This window comes from Lithobates pipiens, unplaced genomic scaffold, assembly GCF_037356315.1.
Source record: "Lithobates pipiens isolate NorthernLeopardFrog02 unplaced genomic scaffold, aLitPip1_a1.2 Scaffold_18, whole genome shotgun sequence".
NCBI classification, from domain to species: Eukaryota; Metazoa; Chordata; class Amphibia; order Anura; family Ranidae; genus Lithobates; species Lithobates pipiens.
Genome location: NW_027507758.1, coordinates 116774802 through 116799174, shown reverse-complemented (window position 1 = coordinate 116799174; position 24373 = coordinate 116774802). Strand labels below are relative to the sequence as shown.

Below are 24373 nucleotides of genomic sequence, written 5' to 3'. Positions count from 1 at the left end.
ATTTGTCTATCGCTCAGTTTTAATGCAAAAAGGCATTAAAAAAACCTTGCCAGGCTCTTGTGGCTTCCTTGCCACAACCAAAACAGCTGAGAGATCAAACCTACCTTTTCAGCTTAGGGATGTCTGGCACAAGGCAGGTGATACAGCATGCTCTGTGGATTGTCCTTTGGAACGTATGGTATTTCATCAGCAGATTGCAGAGATAAAATCTGATCTGTCCAAAAAAAGATTGTTTAAAATCTTTTACTAAGTATTTTTTATAGGGTAACATATATGTATAGTTTTTGTAGTCTTTTACAGCATTTATTTTAGCTCTTTTTTTTTTGTATTTCCTCTCTCTAGGCGCCTTACGTTTCATGAGGAGGATAATTGGTTTGAAAGATGAATTCTACAACCGCTACATCATAAAGGGAAACCTTTTTGAGCCAGTTATTAATGCACTTCTGGACAATGGTACTAGATATAACCTGTTGAACTCTGCTATAATAGAACTATTCGAATTTATCAGAGTGGTGAGTATACTATAATCCTAAACCCGCTCTTTGGTCAAAAATTAGTCTGTTCAAAGTAATACTAAGCAGGCAAGTTGGTGTGCATTCCAAATGGGATTTAGGTTTACTGTACATGGGTGTTACCACAGCAAAGTCTTCTTGTGTAGTTTAACTATTTTCCGACCTGCCACAGTACTTTTACTCTGGCGGGGCAGCAGCTTACAGGCACAGCGATGTACTGGTAGATCTTTACCTGTTTCCAGGTTTGAGGGTGGTGCATACCAGCCTACTCCCCTGTGATTTGTCACAGCAGGCGTCCATCAGATCCCAGCCAATGATTCAAGGCGGGGGACCTCCTGATCAGCTTTGTCAAATCATAGTAGTCGCATTGTTTGTTTCTTCATGCTAAGCCAGAAAAATAAATTGATCGATCTGTAGTACAAAGCAGCACACCGTAAACACATTACCACTGGCTAGGCACACAATTAACCCCTTGATTGCCCCTCGATTTTAACCCCTTCCCAGCCAGGGTCATTAGTACAGTGACCGTGAATATTTTTAGCACTGATCACTATATTGGTGTCACTGGTGATGTCAGCGTCCACAATGTGTCAGTGTCAGATGGGCTGCTGCACTATCACAGTCCTGCTATAAGTCGCTGATTGCCGCCATTTTTAGTACATAAAAAAATAAATCAAAATTCCAGTGTGTGTGTGTATGTATGTGTGTGTGTGTGTGTGTGTGTGTGATATATATATATATATATATATATATATATATATATATATATATATATATATATATATATATATATATATATATATATATATATATATATATTATAGATTTTAGGCACTATAACTTTCACACAAACCAATATATACCAAAAATGTGCAGCAGGATAAATTTTGGCCTAAATTTATAAAGAGATTTTTATGATTGGATATGTTTTATAGCAGAAAGTGAAAAAGTTTTTTTTTTTTTTTTTTTTTTTTTTTATTTAGTCTTTCATTCATATAAAATAAAAACCCAGTGGTGATCCCCCCCACTGCTTAGTTTAGCTGCCAGGAGCAAAGGAAATGCCTGTAGAAGTTATGAGTCCGCAGAGTCCTGGTCTAGATGGGGCCGTGGACTCCCCACCTGACAGTACTGATTGCCCCAGCAGTGTCACATGCTCCCCGATACCTGGGAAGTATTGCGTAATTTTTTTTTTTTTTTTCAGCTCCCCTGTGCTTAAAGTGTTACTAAACCCACAACAGTAAAATCAATCTGTATATGCAGTAAAGCATGCTTGTTATACTCACTGTGGAACCTAAGGGGTTAATCCTTTGCATTGTGTATAAAGGCTGTTTGATCCTGTCTTCTGATTCTCCCCTTCTTCCACTGTCTCAAAGAAAAAAATTAACCTGAAATTTACAGAGCCAGTGGACTTGACTGCACATGCTCAGTTTGTGTATTGCTGGAGAGTTTTTTTTTTTTTCTTGGGAGGGTACATGTGTTCAGCAAAGGGCCAATCAGCACTGTCCAGACAGAGGATCAGTGCAGTATGAAAACTCCCACAAGGTTTACTAGGAACTGATAGAAGTCACAAGACTGCTATATACTACTGATGAGAAAAGGTATTTATCAGTTTATATTTACTAAAATAATTGCATTTTCATGTTCTGTGTACTGTGAGAGACCGGTTATAATGAATGCAGAGTCCTGGGTTTAGTAACACTTTAACAGGGTAGTGGGAGCATCAAAATAAAAGTAATTACATGCTGCTGAGGATGAGGGGAATAAAGCAAAGCTGTTTTGCCCTACAATATTATTGCTCAGGCATAGATTTGACTTCCATGTATTGTTGAAACTGATTACCCTTTTTGGTTTCCACCCTTCTAGGAAGATATAAAGTCTCTGACAGCAAATATAGTTGAAAATTTCTACAAGGCTCTTGAGCCTATTGAATATGTTCAAACCTTCAAGGGGCTGAAAACAAAGTATGAGCAAGAAAAAGACAGACAAAGTCAGAAACTAAACAGGTGAGTCTGATGCCATTTTATTTCTTAGGACATATTCACATTGTGAGCATGTTGCAAATGTTCAGATGCATTGTTTTCAGTCGGCTCTGTACGCACTGGGCACTTTTTTGTTTCAGAGTATTGAAAAAAAATGTTTTTTTTTTTTCCTATTGGTGTTAGAAAGGAACAGCTAATGTCCATATACAAATGCAAATGTGCATCCAACATTTCCCCATGCTGTTGTGATGAATGAGCCATTAGACCCCATTTTCAGGCCATGCTTTAGAGTGACTGGATTAATCTACTAGTGGAAAAACACGCAGGCTGGATTCACACCCTTTGCATCATGCTGAGCTTCAACAAGCATTATAATGCATGCTGACATTCAGTATAAAGTGTTTTGCATATGCATAGTTTGTGGATAGGTTTGTTGGTTTTAATGGAAAAGACATAGGTGGAAATGCAGCTGAAGAGTTTGATATGCAGAGTTCTAAAGTGTTGAGCATGATTTGACATTTTGTTTTCAGCAGAAATGGTTTGCTGTAAATGAATATGCCATTCCACTGAACACTTCCTTTTTTACACAAAGTTGTTAAGATATATTTCTAACACGCACCATAAACATACTTAGAATTGCACCCCAAACACATTCTGCTACTCCTCCCAGTATGGAGATGAGATACCAAATGTGAGACTTTCACAGCCTAGCCACCTAGAGAGGACCCAAAATCAAAGGAGCACCTTCAGACTTTCTAAGCGGCCTTAAATAATGCATCTAAGTTCCTGACTACCTATCGCGTTTTTGGAAGCCCTGGAGCGCCAGGACATTAGAATTGGCTGTAAAATGACCCCCTTTTGGAAAGCAAACAGTCCAAGGTATTTTCTAAAGAGGCATGAGTCTTTTAAAGACTTTAATTTTTTTTGCCACATGTTGGAAACTTGGAAAATGCATGATGAAAATGAAATGTATTTTTTTTACACAGTCAATTTTAATAAAATATTTTTCACATACAGCATGGGCATACTACAATTACAACCCATAACACATTATTATACTCCTTAGATACTCCTCACTATGGAGATACCACATGTGTGAGACTTTTTCATTGTCTGGACTGATTATGTACCGGACATTGTATCTTATGTATCCCACAAATCAACCAGTCGTATTAAAATCAATGTACTTTAAAGGTACCTTCTATACGAGCAGTCAGGGACTATAGACAAGCCTACTGGTACATGACTGCCCCTAGGAATGCCAGGTTTACTGGCCAGGAAGTAAATGAGGCTAAAGAAAGAAGAAAATCGTTTTTCTTTGGTAGCAGGAGTGCAGTTGTCCACGGGGGATGGCTGGGACTGGTGTCTTGCAGGAACATAGTCAGTTGGACATGTAGATGAGTCAGTTCACACCCAGGCAGAGACATGGTCAGCATACAGGCAAAGGATTGGTCCAGGCAACAAGCAAAAACGAGCTCAATAAATAGGCAAATTGGGAACACTGACTCTAGCTACACTATGGCTGGCGTGATGGTGATCGAAAACTGGTGAAAGGCTGCGCTATTGGGGCTCATTTACACGTAAGGTTGAGGGGTGGTAAATCCTCAAAGTTTAGTCCGTTTTACCACCCCTCGACCACTACCCCATTTAGCTGTGTACACCTGCCATGGCTGTGATGCTTGGCTTTGCATTTGTGGCATATGTGTCACCGTAGTGACTCTGCACTACTCCTGAAAGGTGATCTGGATTTTATTTTTTAACACACCGATTGTTAGTGAGGGTCACTGTAACGGCAAACTTTTTAGCTGTTATGAATGACTTTTATGCATGACAGCTTGCATACTATTATTTCTGTGATTTGGCTGCTGTGAATTGCCGTGTACTAATGTACTGTGACCGATCAGAGAGCACAATATTAAGCAAAGCCATTCATGACCGTTTTACATGTTATTATGTGATCAGTCATAGCGATCACATGACACCTGGGCTGCTCGCAGCTACCGATTACCAGTCACAAGGTTAATGCCACTGCTCGTGACTGGGAGGATGTCCCTGGATGCCCTCCCAGAACTGGAGAACCACCCCACGGCTGTATTTTCACAATAAGGCGGCCAGGAAGTGGTTAAAATATATCTAAAGCCAAATGGTTTTTTTTTTTTTTTTATGGAAATTCTTAAAACATCTGTGGGGTCTTTTTTGGGAGGGTTTCCTGTCCTGTTGACAACTATTTTCTCAAGGTTTTTTTTTTTTTTTTTTTTTTTTATACAGGTTTTCTGATGACACTTTTCTTTTAACTTTTTGCTTTATATTCAGTTTATAAAAAGGCAGCATATAGCAAAAGTTAGTTTTGTTTCTATCATAAAACACGATTTAAAGGGAAAAGTGTCTTCATCTTTAGATAGGAGACGTGTCAGTTTTCTGGGTTCCATCGGAGTTCTTTCACTTCTGTCTCATTAACACAAACAGGGTGTTACAGGAAAGCTCTCTGAAGTAAGATAAATCCCTCTTGCACAGTTGTCACCAGAATAATGCTGATTTCACAGTTTTGTTGCAAAAAGTGGTAAAAATGCATATGCGTTTTTGCCACGTTTCCGTTGCATTTTGCTCCTGTGAAAATGAGGGCCTGCAACTCAAACGCAACCGTGGGTGCATTTTTGACACTTTATGTGGTTTCACATTGTATCAATGGAGTGGTATGGTGTGGTTTTTTTTTTTTTTTTTTTACCTCACCAAACATGCATGAAAAACGCCACCAGTGTGAAAAGCATTATAGGATTTAATGGTTATGTATTTATCTTCCACTTTTGGTAAGGTAAAAGAGAAGTTGCTCCATTTTGAGGATTCCCCCTCTTTCTGTTCTGGTGACAACTTAAAATGTTGAAATTCCTATCACTTTCTGTCTTGGTGACAGAGGACAAATGGGTGAAAGGATGATCTCCAAAGCAGGGACACTGGCAGCAATATAAACCTAACAATGGCTCTATGCCTTCACTACTGTATTAAAGGGAACAAGAGCTGTTGGCTCTAGATAGACTTTTTAACTATTTGTGATGATTTGAAAACTCGCTAACCCCTTTTATTCTTTATTCTTGTATAGTGTACCATCTATATTGCGCAGCAACAGATTTCGCAGGGATGCCAGAGCGCTGGACGAAGATGAAGAGTTATGGTTCAATGAAGAGGAGGATGAAGAGGGTGAAGCTGTCGTACCGCCTGTTGAAAAGTCTAAAGCAGAGGATGACTTTCCTGACAGTTATGAGAAATTCATGGAAACAAAAAAAGGTAAAGATTTGTTATTAAAGAGCTACTTTACCCAAACGGCTCTTTTGATTGGCAGGATTTGGTCCTCTGACAGTGCTTTTACTTTGCCTGAGATCTCAGATGGGAGTTGTCCACCAACAAGACCGGTGTGTCCGAGTGTGGCTTTGTGAAACAGCCATGGTTACCGGCCTTGGTGGGGGGGGCCTTTGCATGTGATCTTCACAGGGCCAATCGGCACTGTCCAGACAGAGGGTCAGGGGTCTCGCAGCCTCATTGGGCAGCCGGGGGAGAATGAATACTCCTACAAGCTTTAACCAGACCTTGATAGAAGTCATAAAACTGCTATATACTGCTGATGAGAAAAGGTATTTGGCCGTTTTTATATTAAAGCTATTGCATTTTCATGTTCTGTGTACTGTGGGAGACCAGATCTAGTGACTGCAGGGTCCTGGGTTTAGTAACACTTTTATGCTTTTGCTTACAGCACATTCTTTCCTGCCTAGTCTGGAAAGCCCTGTATTAGCAGGGCCGCAGACTACTGTCCTGGCTACTTGTGACAGCGTTGGGCAGGTTTTCAGGCACCAAGCTTTGTCTCTCGAGAGGGGAGGGAGTTACATGCTTGCTCATACCTGTATTGTGCTGAGTACTTCATTTCAGTGGCTAAAATTGTGCAGTATGGTGGGGAGGAAAGTTGATTATAATGCTGCTGGGAAGGAGATGCAAAAACTGATTAGATATTGTATGAAGTCGTTTTAATATTTCTCTAAAAGACATTTGGCTTTGTTCTCAAAAAATGATGTATTTTTATTTTTAGCTAAAGAAAGCGAAGACAAGGAAAATCTTCTAAAAAGGACTTCAGTAGGAGGTTTTAAGTTCACTTTTTCTCACTCGGGCAGTTCGGCTAATGGAGCAAATACTGCGAATAGTAAATCAGTGGCAGCTCAGACACCAGCAGCAGGGTCTAATGGCTCATCTTCCAAAAACATCAGCTTAACGACCACCGTAGCATCTGCCAAGGTAAGACTTTATATATCCGCTGGCTCATCACATGCTTGGGATTGTTACATGTACTAGGTATTCTGTTACCCTTCCCAAACCTTTATACATTTTCAAAGGGTCAATCCACCCAAAAACTCTTACTTCAGTTGAACCTGTCGCATGAAGGAGACAGGAATCTAGTTTATACAGCAACCTACAAAAGTATTGGAATCTAGCAAACAGAAAAATCCAGTTTCTATATTGTGCATCCCAGGGCATCATCATGGTGATTGGACACTGGCAAAAAGACAGGAAATTCCTTTCCCAGCTAGGCAAGACTTGGGTTATTTTTGCCAGTATCTTAGATGAAGGTCATGTCAGTGCAATCTCTGCCAAAAATCAGCTAACTTCTCAGTTGATCCATCTGGGATTAGAAGACTAGCTTTTCTACATCCATTATAAATCAAAACCAGTAGAGGGCGCTACACAAATGTATCAATCCCAAACATCCTTACTAGTGACAGAAATTCAGTACCAAATGTGAACTACCAACTCTCGTTTACCAATCTCCCTAAAAGACTTATCTGTATAATATATATGTAGAGAATTGAAAAATGGGCTATGGCGCTAAAACCCAATGCATGTGCAACTCTGTGCATAAAAATATATGTACATTTAATTTAACAGTGCTATCAAAAATTATTTTAATATGTCTAGTGTGTGCATATAAGTGCTAGTACTACGGTGGCCCATACATATACTTTGCTTATACTATTGGTACCAAATTCATAGAAATTCCTGGGAAATTCATAAAAAACATCCAAAAGAATCAAATAAATCATACCATATATGTGACTATATACACATATACCATATATTTGTGAAAAATACAGAAATCAATACAGAAGTAAAAAGCAGTATTAACAATATTAGTAATCCACAAAAGGTGGAAAAGATAAAATCAGCAGAGCAATGTATACACATGTATTTTTGTATTTTTTGTGTATCTATTTATGGAATGTGTGTGTGTGTGTGTGTGTATATGTATATATGTATGTGTGTGTATATATATATATATATATATATATATATATATATATATATATATATATATATATATATATATATATATATATATGTATGTCTCTTTAGTGCGGGTTGGTAGTTCTCATTTTGTATTGGAATGTTGTTACTAGAAAGGACATTTGGGATTAATATAGTTATGTAGTGCCCCCTATTTTTTTTGATTTATAATGTGTATTTACACTGGGTCAGCAGCTTATAATTTAAAGTGGTTGTAAACCCATTACAACCACTTTAACCTACAGGTAAGCCTAGATTAAGGCTTACCTGCAGGTGCAAGAAATATCTCCCAAACCTAAAAGGTTTAGGAGATATTTGCAGAAATAGCGGCACCGATGTCTACGGAGCATGCGCCGTAGACATCGGGCGCAGGCTCACTGAACGTGCCATTTACCGTATTTTTCGGACTATAAGGCGCACCGGATTATAAGGCGCACTAGCAACGACCGGCTGATAAAATGGATATTTCCATATATAAGGCGCATCGGACTATAAGGCGCACCGGATTATAAGGCGCACTAGCAACGACCGGCTGATAACATGGATATTTCCATATATATAAAGCGCATCGGACTATAAGGCGCACGGTCGATTTTGGGAGAAAATTTAGGCTTTTACGTGCGCCTTATAGTCCGAAGGTTTACGTCAAGATGACAGATACTGTTAACAAAGAACTCCAGCGATGTCAACAGGTCATATATAAGGCGCACCGGACTATAAGGCGCACGGTCGTTTTTGGGAGAAAATTTAGGCTTTTACGTGCGCCTTATAGTCCGAAAAATACGGTACTTCCTCTTTAAACACATTGTAGTATAGGGGTTTTTGTTTAAATATATCACATAAACTTGCATCAATTGCCCACATCTTTACTATGCACAGAAGGATGGTACCCAAGCCTTGTTCAGGACATGCAGGGAATGTGATGATGCTGGTTGGCACTGGACTTTGCATGACTGGACCCTGTGCAGTAATATAATGCCTTGTGGACCAGCAGGGTGCTATACAGGTACAGGGCAATGATTCCCAGATGGGTGAAGATTCAACTCCCTCCCTCCAAGAGGGGGTCCTGAGGTGTGGAACAATGAGTGTCCTGGCAGTAGCCCTGTTGACACCTTCTCACCTACCTATCCCCCCAGGGTAGGACAGGACAGTTAGTTATTTTCTGCTTTCCCCCCCCCCTTTTTTTTTTTTTTTTTTTGTACTTTACATTTTAATGCACTGTAATAAGGATTCCTACCAGAGCACTAAACAGCAAAAGCTGTTTTTAGGGGAGGTCAGGGAAGCTCCTGGGGACAAATTCAATGAACAATGTTTTCTCTGTCCTCTGCATTCATCTATTGCCAAGTTAGGCCACGTGCATGCTCAGTATGGTCCATTACATCACAAGTGGGACAGAGCTACTTGCTTAAAATCGCATGTGGCAACAGCAGAGCAGTGCTGTGGGGGCTACAGGTCACTGCAAACCCAATTGTAAAGAAACGTGCATGGCGGTTTTACTAATGGGGAGGTGGAGTATTGGTGAAGATGGAAGCTGACTGGTAGGAGGCTTATTCCCAGGGTAACAGCGTGTTTGTTATAGTGCAGTTCACTTTTGGCTGACTTGAGACTGCTAATTCACCGCAAGGATCCTATTGTTACCATATCTTGGTGGCAGCAGAGAAGGGGATTTGGGGGGCGAGGGATCTCAAATACCTTTATCAGGAATGGAGGAAGTAGCTCCCCTTGCAATAGATCCCCTGGGGTGGGTCAGTTGGTTAGCTGAATCCCCTTTCTGCTACTTCCAGGGCACCTTCCTCCAGTTTTTGTGTTAAGGGAGGAATTCTTATCTGCCATTACTGATTTACTACACCAGCTTTCTGGAATATTGTCTGTCTTTGATCATCTTTGTCAAAAGCAGAAATATTCGTCACCTCTTTCCTCCATAATAAAATAATGGTTGAGGAGGAGGACAAGCATTTTCCAGTAGTAGGGGATGTGGAAGAAACTTCATCTGGGGAACCAATTCCGGAGGATCCCCAGGGTCAGGTGTTTGCTCAGACACAGAAGGTCTTAGTAAGTTTACAGCTTCCCAGTCCTCTGCTCCAACCAAAGGTTACAGGATTTGAATCATGGTATTCACCACAACATCCTTAACCACTTGAGACCCACGCTATAGCCGAATGACTGCTACAGCGCGGAGCTCCTTTGCTGGGACTACGTCTATTGACATCGCCACGTGCACGAGCGGCCTGCGCGCCCCCTGAGGGGCGCGCGCGGCGTGCTCTGTGATCGGCGAGTCTGAGACTCGCCTGATCACCGATCCGAGGAAGGGGTCGATCCCGACCCCTTATCACGTGATCAGCTGTCGGCCAATGACAGATGATCATGTGATACAACGGAGCCGGTAATCGATCACGGCCAGCCCTGCCAGTGCCCACCTGCCCCCTGCCAGTGCCACCTCAATAAAAAATAAGTGCCCCCCGTCAGTGCCCACAGTGCCACCCAGCAGTGCCCACAATCTGCCTCAACAAAGGTGCTGCACCCCAGTGTCATCTACCAGTGCCCATCAGTGCCACCCAGCAGTGCCCACAATCTGCCTCAACAAAGGTGCTGCACCCCAGTGTCATCTACCAGTGCCCATCAGTGCCGCCCAGCAGTGCCACCTATCGGTGCCCATCAGTCCCATCTATCAGTGCCCCTTAGTGCCAGCCATCGGTGCCGCCTTATCTGTGCCCATCGGTGCCGCCTTATCTGTGCCCATCGGTGCCGCCTTATCTGTGCCCATCGGTGCCGCCTTATCTGTGCCCACCAATGCAGCCTATCAGTGCCGCCTCATCAGCGCACTTCAATGAAGGAGAAAAATGACCTGTTTGCAAAATTTTATAACAAACTATTAAACATGATTTATTTATTTTTTTGTTTAGCAAAAAATAAAACTCCCAGCTGTAATTAAATACCACCAAAAGAAAGCTCTATTTGTGGGAAAAAAAATGATAAACATTTCATTTGGGTACAGTGTTGTATGGCCGCGCAATTGTCATTCAAAGTGCATCAGCGCTGAAAGCTGAAAATTGGTCTGGGCAGGAGGGGGGTTTAAGTGCCCAGTAAGCAAGTGGTTAATCCTTTCTGTTTTAGCCTCATGTTAAAGGATGTTTTGTACGTGGACTGGGTTCACCTGACAAAGGTGTTCATTCCGCCCAAAAAGGTTTGCTCAGCAATACTCCATGGAAAGTGCGTTCACATGAATTGAGTATGCCTTCAGTGGATCTGGTGGCCTCCTGGCTAAACAAGACATTGACAGTCCCAGTTATTTATTGAAGGCTATTTCATGGAAGATTTAACACTGGACTTGGAAATCTCTTGCATGGACTTTCCTCCAGTCTTCAGTTGATCAGGGGCTACCCTTGAGTACGATCAAAAGGTCACATTTTGGCCCTGGGGATCCTGTTTTCAGGAATAAATTGCTTCATATTCTTTGGTGAATGCTTTTTGTGTAAGGGGTCATGTGTATTGTTCTGGGATATTTCTTTAATCCTTCAGACTAGGAAGGTTCTTTTTCTGGTAGCTATTACTTCAGCCCAGAGTCTCAAAACTGCCATTTCCTGTGGCTTGTAACTGGAATGGAAATTGTAGTGCCACGCCACTGCTAATAGCTCCAGGTACAACTTTATTCCTTTAACTGTCAGGGGTACAATCCAAAAAGGTAGCCAACATGTTTTGGGGGTCCAAGCACCCCCTTTATCAGGGCTTTATTGGCAACCATGTGAACTGGACCTACAGTGGCCTTAGCTGCTTGTTTCAAGACTGGGATCTCATCCATCGTGACTGTCGGATCTTATTTAAGTAGCAAATGGCTGGGGCAACATTTGCATTTCTTGTGGACTGCTTCCAAATGGGAACTGCTGAGTAAAATGCTTCAGATTCGAAAAGGCCTTCTGCGTGTGAGCCCAATTGTTCATCACTTCCTGCAAGTGTGGATGCATAGGAAAAGATTTGCAATTAGGCAGCCAAGAAGACCCAAATCCCAGGTATATGCCTGGTTCTTTCTGGACAGTGTCCATTCACCTGGAGGTAGCAGTGCAACCAGGTCCATATGAAGAATTCTGTGATGTACAGTTGAGAGCCTCAGATCAGCTTTCAGTGCTGTCGCACTTTGACAATTGTGTGGTCAATACAACACTGTACCCAAACTAAATTTTTATCATTTTCTTCCCACAAATAGAGCTTTCTTTTGGTGGTATTTGATCACATCTGGAGTGTTTATTTTTGCTAAAAAAAAAAGACCACAGTTTTTGGGGAAAAAACGTTTATTTGTCATAAAATTTTGTTTTCCCCTTCACTGATGGGCACTGATGAGGAGGGACTTGTATGTAGAATTGATGGGCACTGATATGCAGCACTGATGGGCACCAGTAGGCAGCACTGACATGGGGCACTGGTGGGCAGCACCGATGAGGTACTGATCGCTGACAGGTGGCACCGATGAGCAGCACTGATGAGGTACTGTGGTGGTCACTGATTGGCACCGTGGTGGGCACTGGTGGACTTTATTATTGTGTTTATTGCTGGGCAGTAGTGATGGACGAACTTCCGACGGGACGTTTCGCGAACGCGAAACGCGAACGGACACAAACGTTCGCGAAAACGACCGTTCGCCGCGGGCTCCATTGACTTCAATGGGAGGCGAATTTCGCAAACCTTTAGGTCGAATTTGCGGCCACGGGGTAATTATTAGGGGGTAGCACGTAGTCCCACCACCTGGACAATAGCATAATACATGTATGAGGTGAATTTGGGATCGATAACTACAAGCATTTTTTTTTTATTTGGGAAATTGTTCTGACAATTCAGGACTATGGAGCTAATGAAGGCAATGGAGGAGAGGGAAGGTCAGGGACCAGGGTAGGCAAACAAGAGGGTGCAGGAGATACAGAGCACTGACAGCAGCACCGTAATACAGAGCACTGACATCAGCACCGTGACATACAGCGCTGACAGCAGCTCCGTGACATACAGCGCTGACAGCAGCTCCGTGACATACAGCGCTGACAGCAGCTCCGTGACATACAGCGCTGACAGCAGCTCCGTGACATACAGCGCTGACAGCAGCTCCGTGACATACAGCGCTGACAGCAGCACCGTGACATACAGCGCTGACAGCAGCTCCGTGACATACAGCGCTGACAGCAGCTCCGTGACATACAGCGCTGACAGCAGCTCCGTGACATACAGCACTGACAGCAGCTCCGTGACATACAGCGCTGACAGCAGCACCGTGACATACAGCGCTGACAGCAGCACCGTGACATACAGCGCTGACAGCAGCTCCGTGACATACAGCGCTGACAGCAGCTCCGTGACATACAGCGCTGACAGCAGCTCCGTGACATACAGCGCTGACAGCAGCTCCGTGACATACAGCGCTGACAGCAGCTCCGTGACATACAGCGCTGACAGCAGCTCCGTGACATACAGCGCTGACAGCAGCTCCGTGACATACAGCGCTGACAGCAGCTCCGTGACATACAGCGCTGACAGCAGCTCCGTGACATACAGCGCTGACAGCAGCTCCGTGACATACAGCGCTGACAGCAGCTCCGTGACATACAGCGCTGACAGCAGCACCGTAAGCAGCCCCAGGAGGAAGTCAGCACAGCACAGGGATGGTGTGATCCCCTCATAATAAGAACCCCCAGGAGGAAGTCAGCACAGCACAGGGATGGTGGGAGCCCCTCATAATAAGAACACCCAGGAGGAAGTCAGCACAGCACAGGGATGGTGGGAACCCCTCATAATAAGCAGCCCCAGTAGAAATATGACACCGCTCAACCTCTTCAAAGAGGAGGGTAGGGGCATATAGTACGGTGTGCTTTTTTGGGTCAGGGAAGTGAGCCAAATGAATTAAGAAGGTCTGTGTGCTTGATTCCAAAAATTGTTTATAGACATATACATGGTCTACTGATCACATGTGTTGAATTCCTCCGAGATCCATGCCTCATTCATTTTTAGAAATGTGAGGTAGTTAACACTGTGGTGAGCTAGGCGAGTACGCTTATCGGTCACAATCCCCCCTGCTGCGCTGAACGTCCTTTCGGACAGGACACTGGATGAGGGGCAAGCCAACAGTTCGATTGCAAATTGGGCAAGCTCTGGCCAGAGGTCAAGCCTGCCCACCCAGTAGTCTAGGGGTTCATCACTCCTCAGAGCGTCCACATCGGCCGTTAACCCAATGTAGTCGGACACCTGACGGTCTAGGCGTTCCCTGATGCTGGATCCGGATGACACCTGTCGATGGGTCGGCTGAAAGAATGACCTCATATCCGAAGTCACCAACACATCTTCAAACCGGCCTCTTCTTGCAGGCGCTGTTGGATTGGTACCCGCAAATCCTTCTCTGGGAGTGGGAATTGCTCCTCTGCCAGCGCACGCAAAAGCAGAATGCAGCATTTCTCGAAGCAAGGCCTGGAAGTGCTGCATTCTGACAGCCCTCTGCGACGGCGGTAACATTTCCGCCATTTTGTGTTTGTACCGGGGGTCTAAGTACGTTGCCACCCAGTACTGGTCCTTGACCCTCATGCTTTTTATACGGGGGTCCCTATTAAAACACTGGAGCATGAAGGCCCCCATTTGCACTAAAGTGGAAGCGGTGTGGTGGCCTGGCTCCTGCTCATCATCCAGGATAATGTCGTCCTCTTCATTCTCCTCTCCCCATCCTCGCACAACAGGGATCCCAGAAAGGTTTAAAGCATGCTCTTCTTGCTCCTGCTCATCCGCCCCGGCACCATCCTCCTCTGACTCCTCATCAGACTCCTGTTGTTGACTTGTCTCAGATAGAGTAGCCCCCCCTGGGAATTCATCCAGCATTGCGACTTCCTCATCTTCCCGCTCCTGCTCCTCCACAGCCTGATCAATGACACGACGCAATGCACGCTCCAGAAAGAAGGCATAAGGTACCATGTCACTGATGGCGCCATGGCTGCGACTGACCAGTTTGGTGATCTCCTCAAATGGCCGCAGAAGTCTGCATGTGTCGCGCATGAGCAGCCACTGGCGCGGTGAAAAAAAACCCAGCTCCCCAGAACCGTTTCTTTCGCAGAGTTCATACAGGTAGACGTTAACTGCACGTTTCTGCTGGAGCAGCCTATCAAGCATATAGAAGGTTGAGTTCCATCGCGTCGGGCAATCGCAAATAAGACGTCTGACCGGCAGATGGTGTCGCCGCTGAATGTCAGCAAGGCGAGCCATGGCCGTGTAAGATCTTCTGAAATGGGCCGAGATTTTCCTTGCCTGCCGCAAGATGTCCTGGACCCCAGGGTATTTGACAAGGAATCGCTGCACGACCAAGTTTAAGACGTGTGCCATGCACGGCACGTGCGTGATTTTGCCCTGTTTCAATGCGCTAAGCAGATTGGCACCGTTGTCACACACCACTTTACCAACTGTCAAATTGAGCGGTGTTAGCCACTCATCTGCCTGTGAACGCAAAGCTGAAAGGAGTGCCGGGCCAGTGTGGCTCTTTGCTTCCAGGCACAACAGACGCAGCACGGCATGGCAACGTCTCACCTGGCATGTGGAATAGGTTCTGGGGAGCTTGGGCGGTGCAGTGGAAGAGACGCTAGCAGCGGAAAAGGAGGAGGCAGCTGAGGAGGAGAGGGAGGAGGATGGAGTAGGAGGAGGAGAAGAAGAGTCAGGCCTGCATGCAATCCGTGGCGGTAAAACCAAATCTACACGGGTGCCACGGGTTACATGCTTGACGGCCGTCAGAAGGTTCACCCAGTGGGCAGTAAAACTGATATACCTTCCCTGCCCGTGTTTGCTAGACCACGTGTCTGTGGTCAGATGTATCTTGGCACCGACACTGTGTGCCAGAGATACATTCACTTGCCGCTGAACATGGCCATATAGCTCTGGGATGCCCTTCTCTGAGAAATACTTCCTTCCTGGGACCTTCCATTGTGGTGTTCCAATGGCCACAAATTTGCGAAAGGCCTCCGAGTCCACCAGTTTATATGGCAGTAGTTGGCGGGCTATGAGTTCTGACAAGCCAGCCGCCAACCGTTGGGCAAGAGGGTTATCCGGCGTCATCATTTTTTTACGCTCAAACATTAGGCCCACGGAAGCCTGCCTTTTTGCAGAAAAATGTGAGCTTGGCGTGATGGAAGGTGGAGTGGAGGACAATTGTGAGGAGAGAGGAGAAGGAGAAGTAGAAGACGAGGCTGGACGGTGAGAGCCTGCAGTGTGGCTTTGTGTGTTCCGTTGCTCCCACTGGGCTCGGTGATGGCTGCTCATGTGCCTTCTTAAGGCGGTCGTCCCTAGGTGAGTATTGGGCTTACCGCGACTAACGCGTTGACTGCAAAGATTGCAGATGGCAACGCTATTGTCAGCAGCGGACACGTTAAAAAAAGCCCACACTGCGGAGCCATGTGCCGGTGTCCTGGGAGCGCCAGATGTGACCGTACATGGTCGATGACTCGCTCCTGATACATTTGCAGTCTGCTTTGTCCCTGCTGTGCAATGTAAGTCATTGCTGCTTCTCCTCCCTATCTGCTGGTCCATATCTCCCTCTGAACTCCCCTCCTCTTCCTCTCTTGTGGGCACCCACGTGACATCACTAGACACGTCATCATCAACGTCACCTTCCCCACCGCTATAAGTAGAGTAGGCAGCAACACCGGGGACCAACCTCCTCCTTGGGCTGATCTGGGTACTGGCGTCAGACTGCTGAGTAGCGCTTGTTGCTACCTCCTCTTCCTGATCCAATACCAAGAGTGGCTGCGCATCAGAAATGTCCTCTTGATATGGATCGGAAAATAATTCCAGTGACTCAAGCGGAAGGTATGTGGTGGTGGTGGTGGTGGTCGTGTTGTTGGTGGTAGTGTCTTTGGGGGTGCACATAGCAGAGAGTGAAGAAGAGGGTGCAGATCGAGAGGATGAGGAGGGTGCAGAAGAGTAAGGCTGAGCGAGCCACTCAACCAAGTCTGGTGCATCCTTTAAAGTAATTGAACGCACCTTCTGCAACTTCCCACTTTGGCTCAAGCCTGTTGCTCCTGCCCTACCCCTACCACCCCTGCGGAAGGGCCTGCCTCTTCCTCTGCATGTCATTTTTTAAATGACCCTGTGACAAAACTCTTAGTCCCTATACCGCTGAAGGACTGCTGCAGTATAGGTGAGCGGTCAGCAGTGGTGCACGTCAACCCTATCTATTGTGGACCTATAGCGGTCCTTACAGAACAGCAGACTGTACCGCACTCAAGCCTATGTACCGTAGCACCCTATACCAAGTTACCAGTCCTTATAAGAACTTTTGTGGACCAAGCAGGTTGTGTATTAGTGTTTAGCAGACTGTACGTCAGTCCCTATACCGCTGAAGGACTGCTGCAGTATAGGGCAGCGGTCAGCAGTGGTGCACGTCAACCCTATCTATTGTGGACCGATAGCGGTCCTTACAGAACAGCAGACTGTACCGCACTCAAGCCTATGTACCGTAGCACCCTATACCAAGTTACCAGTCCTTATAAGAACTTTTGTGGACCAAGCAGGTTGTGTATTAGTGTTTAGCAGACTGTACGTCAGTCCCTATACCGCTGAAGGACTGCTGCAGTATAGGGCAGCGGTCAGCAGTGGTGCACGTCAACCCTATCTATTGTGGACCGATAGCGGTCCTTACAGAACAGCAGACTGTACCGCACTCAAGCCTATGTACCGTAGCACCCTATACCAAGTTACCAGTCCTTATAAGAACTTTTGTGGAACAAGCAGGTTGTGTGTTAGTGATTAGCAGACTGTACGTCAGTCCCTATACCGCTGAAGGACTGCTGCAGTATAGGTGAGCGGTCAGCAGTGGTGCACGTCAACCCTATCTATTGTGGACCGATAGCGGTCCTTACAGAACAGCAGACTGTACCGCACTCAAGCCTATGTACCGTAGCACCCTATACCAAGTTACCAGTCCTTATAAGAACTTTTGTGGAACAAGCAGGTTGTGTGTTAGTGATTAGCAGACTGTACGTCAGTCCCTATACCGCTGAAGGACTGCTGCAGTATAGGTGAGCGGTCAGCAGTGGTGCACGTCAACCCTATCTATTGTGGACCGATAGCGGTCCTTACAGAACAGCAGACTGTACCGCACTCAAGCCTATGTACCGTAGCACCCTATACCAAGTTACCAGTCCTTATAAGAACTTTTGTGGACCAAGCAGGTTGTGTATTAGTGTTTAGCAGACTGTACGTCAGTCCCTATACCGCTGAAGGACTGCTGCAGTATAGGGCAGCGGTCAGCAGTGGTGCACGTCAACCCTATCTATTGTGGACCGATAGCGGTCCTTACAGAACAGCAGACTGTACCGCACTCAAGCCTATGTACCGTAGCACCCTATACCAAGTTACCAGTCCTTATAAGAACTTTTGTGGAACAAGCAGGTTGTGTGTTAGTGATTAGCAGACTGTACGTCAGTCCCTATACCGCTGAAGGACTGCTGCAGTATAGGGCAGCGGTCAGCAGTGGTGCACGTCAACCCTATCTATTGTGGACCGATAGCGGTCCTTACAGAACAGCAGACTGTACCGCACTCAAGCCTATGTACCGTAGCACCCTATACCAAGTTACCAGTCCTTATAAGAACTTTTGTGGAACAAGCAGGTTGTGTGTTAGTGATTAGCAGACTGTACGTCAGTCCCTATACCGCTGAAGGACTGCTGCAGTATAGGTGAGCGGTCAGCAGTGGTGCACGTCAACCCTATCTATTGTGGACCGATAGCGGTCCTTACAGAACAGCAGACTGTACCGCACTCAAGCCTATGTACCGTAGCACCCTATACCAAGTTACCAGTCCTTATAAGAACTTTTGTGGACCAAGCAGGTTGTGTATTAGTGTTTAGCAGACTGTACGTCAGTCCCTATACCGCTGAAGGACTGCTGCAGTATAGGGCAGCGGTCAGCAGTGGTGCACGTCAACCCTATCTATTGTGGACCGATAGCGGTCCTTACAGAACAGCAGACTGTACCGCACTCAAGCCTATGTACCGTAGCACCCTATACCAAGTTACCAGTCCTTATAAGAACTTTTGTGGAACAAGCAGGTTGTGTGTTAGTGATTAGCAGACTGTACGTCAGTCCCTATACCGCTGAAGGACTGCTGCAGTATAGGGCAGCGGTCAGCAGTGGTGCACGTCAACCCTATCTATTGTGGACCGATAGCGGTCCTTACAGAACAGCAGACTGTACCGCACTCAAGCCTATGTACCGTAGCACCCTATACCAAGTTACCAGTCCTTATAAGAACTTTTGTGGAACAAGCAGGTTGTGTGTTAGTGATTAGCAGACTGTACGTCAGTCCCTATACCGCTGAAGGACTGCTGCAGTATAGGTGAGCGGTCAGCAGTGGTGCACGTCAACCCTATCTATTGTGGACCGATAGCGGTCCTTACAGAACAGCAGACTGTACCGCACTCAAGCCTATGTACCGTAGCACCCTATACCAAGTTACCAGTCCTTATAAGAACTTTTGTGGACCAAGCAGGTTGTGTATTAGTGTTTAGCAGACTGTACGTCAGTCCCTATACCGCTGAAGGACTGCTGCAGTATAGGGCAGCGGTCAGCAGTGGTGCACGTCAACCCTATCTATTGTGAACCGATAGCGGTCCTTACAGAACAGCAGACTGTACCGCACTCAAGCCTATGTACCGTAGCACCCTATACCAAGTTACCAGTCCTTATAAGAACTTTTGTGGAACAAGCAGGTTGTGTGTTAGTGATTAGCAGACTGTACGTCAGTCCCTATACCGCTGAAGGACTGCTGCAGTATAGGGCAGCGGTCAGCAGTGGTGCACGTCAACCCTATCTATTGTGGACCGATAGCGGTCCTTACAGAACAGCAGACTGTACCGCACTCAAGCCTATGTACCGTAGCACCCTATACCAAGTTACCAGTCCTTATAAGAACTTTTGTGGAACAAGCAGGTTGTGTGTTAGTGATTAGCAGACTGTACGTCAGTCCCTATACCGCTGAAGGACTGCTGCAGTATAGGTGAGCGGTCAGCAGTGGTGCACGTCAACCCTATCTATTGTGGACCGATAGCGGTCCTTACAGAACAGCAGACTGTACCGCACTCAAGCCTATGTACCGTAGCACCCTATACCAAGTTACCAGTCCTTATAAGAACTTTTGTGGACCAAGCAGGTTGTGTATTAGTGTTTAGCAGACTGTACGTCAGTCCCTATACCGCTGAAGGACTGCTGCAGTATAGGGCAGCGGTCAGCAGTGGTGCACGTCAACCCTATCTATTGTGGACCGATAGCGGTCCTTACAGAACAGCAGACTGTACCGCACTCAAGCCTATGTACCGTAGCACCCTATACCAAGTTACCAGTCCTTATAAGAACTTTTGTGGACCAAGCAGGTTGTGTATTAGTGTTTAGCAGACTGTACGTCAGTCCCTATACCGCTGAAGGACTGCTGCAGTATAGGGCAGCGGTCAGCAGTGGTGCACGTCAACCCTATCTATTGTGGACCGATAGCGGTCCTTACAGAACAGCAGACTGTACCGCACTCAAGCCTATGTACCGTAGCACCCTATACCAAGTTACCAGTCCTTATAAGAACTTTTGTGGAACAAGCAGGTTGTGTGTTAGTGATTAGCAGACTGTACGTCAGTCCCTATACCGCTGAAGGACTGCTGCAGTATAGGGCAGCGGTCAGCAGTGGTGCACGTCAACCCTATCTATTGTGGACCGATAGCGGTCCTTACAGAACAGCAGACTGTACCGCACTCAAGCCTATGTACCGTAGCACCCTATACCAAGTTACCAGTCCTTATAAGAACTTTTGTGGAACAAGTGAGTTGTGAATGTTTAGCAGACTGCAGCAGAAGGGCAGCAGTCAAGTATAATATCCTTTCTATATTTGGAAGAAAGAATATTATACATGTACAAGCCTATTACTGTACCACTGATACCAGTCCTGAAAAGAACCTTTGTGGAACTAATAATAACAGCAAGTCTTTAAAATTACCCTCACTGCCTGACAACACTGCTTCCTTCCTGTCCCTATACAAATTGGCAAAAAAAGAGAACGATTAGTGGTTACTGGAACAGCTCTTTTGTGGACCTTGATAGTAACAGCTAATGATGATGATGATGATGATGATGATGATGAAAGACTAATCTGGCTGTCCCTGTAGCATACACCGTCCTTTCCCTTTCTCTAAACTAACAAAAGACACTCAGGCTGCTGCAAGAATCAGCAGCACAGCAAACCTATCAACACCTAACACCTATACCAGTCCTGAAAAGAACTTTTGTGTACCAAATAGCTAGTGGTTTATCTCTCCCTACTCCACACAGGAACCTGTCCCTATCTTAACAGAAGAAAGAATGTAAAATGGCCACCGGATCGGGTGTATTTATAGGTTAGGGGGAATGTACAAGTGTCCATGTGCTGTCATGTCTCAATTGGCTGTCCTGTATCACATGATAAACGTGTCACCAAAGGTTAAAGTTCTTGTATACATTAAACACGTAAGTCCGCCGCGGCGAACGACGGAAAAAGGCGTTCGAACGTGCGGACCGCGAATGTCGGAAATTCGCCGCGAAACGACCGCCGGGCGAACCGTTCGGCCATCACTACTGGGCAGGTGATTGGCACAACTGGGGGGGGGGGGGGGGGGGGGTCTGTGCTGATTATAAGCACAGGCCTCACCCCACCCCCGACAGGGAGAGCCGCCGGCACTTCCTGGTTCACATAATGATCAGCTGTGATTGATCACAGCTGATCACATGGTAAGAAGCCTCTGACAGAGGCTTCTTATGGTCGGAGATGCAGGGTGTCAGACTGACACACGCGCCGGCATGTTAACCTGCTGGACGTCATATGACGCCCAGTCAGGATAACAGAACCACTTCCTGGCCGTCAATCTGCTATTGACCGGGCGGGAAGTGGTTAAAGAAGTTTGTTGTAGGGTTAAAGTGCAACTGATGTCCCGCTGTAAAAAAAACGTAGAGCAAGGCAGGCTTTTATTGCACAAGAGACATGTACTGCCTCTTCAATCTCCTCCGGCACTCTGTATGCATAGCTCAATTTACAGTGCTAGGTCATTCTGAGTGGTAGGATGACACCACCTGCACATGCGCAGGAGTGACATACCACATCCACCTCCTCCCACCAGCCAATGAAAAGGCCAGAAGACCAACACACAGAAGAAGCTGCTGGCAACTGGACAGGTAAGTATAAAAAAGTTTAGTTCCACTTTAAAGTAATTGTGTGCAAAAGAAAATACAAAAACAAATATGTCCTAAAGTTGTCAATAATAAGATCAGTGTGGTTATTGCTGCTACAACTTTTTTTTATTTATTTGACTATTAGACCACCTCTTTCAGCACTTGGTATTGATAGAAAGGGTGGGAACTTTTACCAAGGCCCTGTGATTGTATAATCCTAAAAAGTTTAGTTGTAACTAAAAAAGACCGGTAAGCTTCTTTCAGAATACTTTGTGATTGTATTACCAGTAAGCTTGAGGCGGCTTTACAATTTTCCTGTGGGGTCCCGTCTAGTTACATGTGTCTGGTGCTATGTCATTCTTCACTTGAATGGTTTTTGAACCAAACAGAATTTTTTTTTTTTTTTTTTTTTTTTTTTTATGAATATCATCAAGTTGACATTGTTTTTGTTAGCAGGGAAGTCTTATTGGCTTGGTGGATTATCCTGATGATGAAGAGGAAGAGGAGGAAGAAGACACGTCCCCAAGAAAGAGACCACGGCTTGGATCTTAAACTGATGCTCATCAACATTAGTTGTGGATTAACACGGCAACTGATGTCTGAGTGTTTAGTGCGAGTCAGGACAATTTCCCTTGAACAATATGGAAGTAGCCAAACTCCGCTAGAAGGTTGTCAAAGCCAAGCTTTCCTGGGAGCCCTTCCAGCGAATCCTTGTAGGGTTATAAGGGGTTTAAATGATGGGTTAGCAACGACAACCAAGATTGCTTTAGTGCAACTCCAGCATCTTGCGTCTGGGATGGGGAAGGAATGGATCATTTAGAAGGACATCTATTTTAACGTTGCAGGGTTACCCTAAAATGTATGTCAACTAGATGAAATAAAAGCGAAGCGCTTTCAGTTGCATACTGGTAATCTTAGTTTTTTAATGGTGCTGGCCATAGTGTTTTATCAGTTGCCTATTTTATATTAAAATATATATATGTATAAAAAAAAAACCTAAGGGAAGGAAATCTATCACTGAAGGCAAAAGAAAAAACACAATGGAAGTATAACCTCGGGACCATTCTTTGTAAATTCAATTCCCGCCTGGAGTGGTAGGGATGGGAGGGGGATGACGCATTGTAGTGCATGTTAAGTTTTAAAGAGAACGAAGAATCTTTTCAGTGTGTATTTTATTAAAAAAAAAAAATCTAAAGAACAGACAGATGTAATAAGTAGCCCGTCCTGCATTACTGCACTTCCACTAATACTGATGCCAAGGATCAGTAGCTTCCGAATTTAAGTCTGGAAACTGCCCGGTCGGCCACCTTACCAGTGCCTCAATCTCTTGCAGTGTTACGTTTTATGTTACATGAACAATGTGTATTTGTTGTGTTCCCTTGGTTTGAGAACATCATAGCTGTGTTTTTTTTTCTTTGTTCATGCTATACATTTAGGACTGAACTCAACATGGCTGTGAAAAACTATACCAAAGGGTTAATACCGCAAGCAGAGAGTTACCAGCAGCCATTTTGTTCAGTAACATTGAGACTAATATATGCAGCCCACAGTATCTTCAGCAAAAGGTGTAATACAGCTGCTTTTAATCCGTCATTTTATACATAGGAATCCACAGCACATTCCATGGATGTAAATGGATAATGATAAATTAACGATGGCTTTGTAGTTAAACACTTTTTTTTTTTTTTTTTTTTAACCCGAATTGTAAATAATTTAATATCCACCAGTATATGATCTGAGATCATGCTGAAGAGCGTATTCCCTCTATCATTTGAGACATACCCCGGACAGCCTCGGAACCTTACTCGTCCTCTCGTCACGTCAGCAAATCGGTTTTTTCTTGGAAATAGTTGAAGCGGTTTCCTAATTTTGGAGATTTTGTAGTTTTAATTATAATTTTAGCTATTGGTTGGAAAGATGGGCTGTCTGTGTAGATATGAAGTATAGTTCTTTTTTCCATAAGAAAACAGAAGTTTATTTTGTATTAAATACCACTGTACTTGTTCTACACCATTTGTATACATGTGGTGATATTAATGCTGAACTGTAAAATTCAGGAATTAAAATGTGACCCTGTAATTCCAAAAAATGGTTTTGGTTTGCTTGATTTAGTGTGTAGGGGCTGATTTTAACCTGATTGTTAAAGTGGTTGTAAACTTCCCTGTGTAATTTGTACCTATAGGTAAGGCTTCCCTATAGGTACTGTAAATATCTCCTAAACGTGAGCCGTTTAGGAGATATATACTGCGCTGATGTCATTGGCGCATGCGCTCGGCAGGAACGGCTGCCCGTGGCATCTCTTTAGGAGCGTGTGGGGCGCAACCCATGGCTCCCGCGTGTATGAGCAGAAGTGCAGCCCCAGAAGG

At 45.0% G+C, this 24373-nt stretch overlaps 1 protein-coding gene across 4 annotated transcripts in view; it reads left to right on the top strand.

Annotated features, from left to right (window-relative positions):
- The window catches only part of PPP4R3B (protein phosphatase 4 regulatory subunit 3B), a 61319-nt gene extending 37223 nt beyond the window's left edge, over positions 1 to 24096 (top strand). For 2 of the 4 annotated variants that reach the window (XM_077486041.1, XM_077486039.1), the window contains exons 12-16: positions 343 to 512; positions 2376 to 2515; positions 5589 to 5773; positions 6567 to 6769; positions 22464 to 24096. In XM_077486041.1, the coding sequence (XP_077342167.1) occupies positions 343 to 512; positions 2376 to 2515; positions 5589 to 5773; positions 6567 to 6769; positions 22464 to 22559 (794 nt within the window). In that variant the 3' untranslated portion in view covers positions 22560 to 24096. Of the gene's footprint in view, positions 1 to 342; positions 513 to 2375; positions 2516 to 5588; positions 5774 to 6566; positions 6770 to 22460 lie in introns of all 4 variants that reach the window. The other 2 variants (XM_077486040.1, XM_077486038.1) reach the window with 1 other exon arrangement.
- Positions 24097 to 24373: the final 277 nt, after the last annotated feature.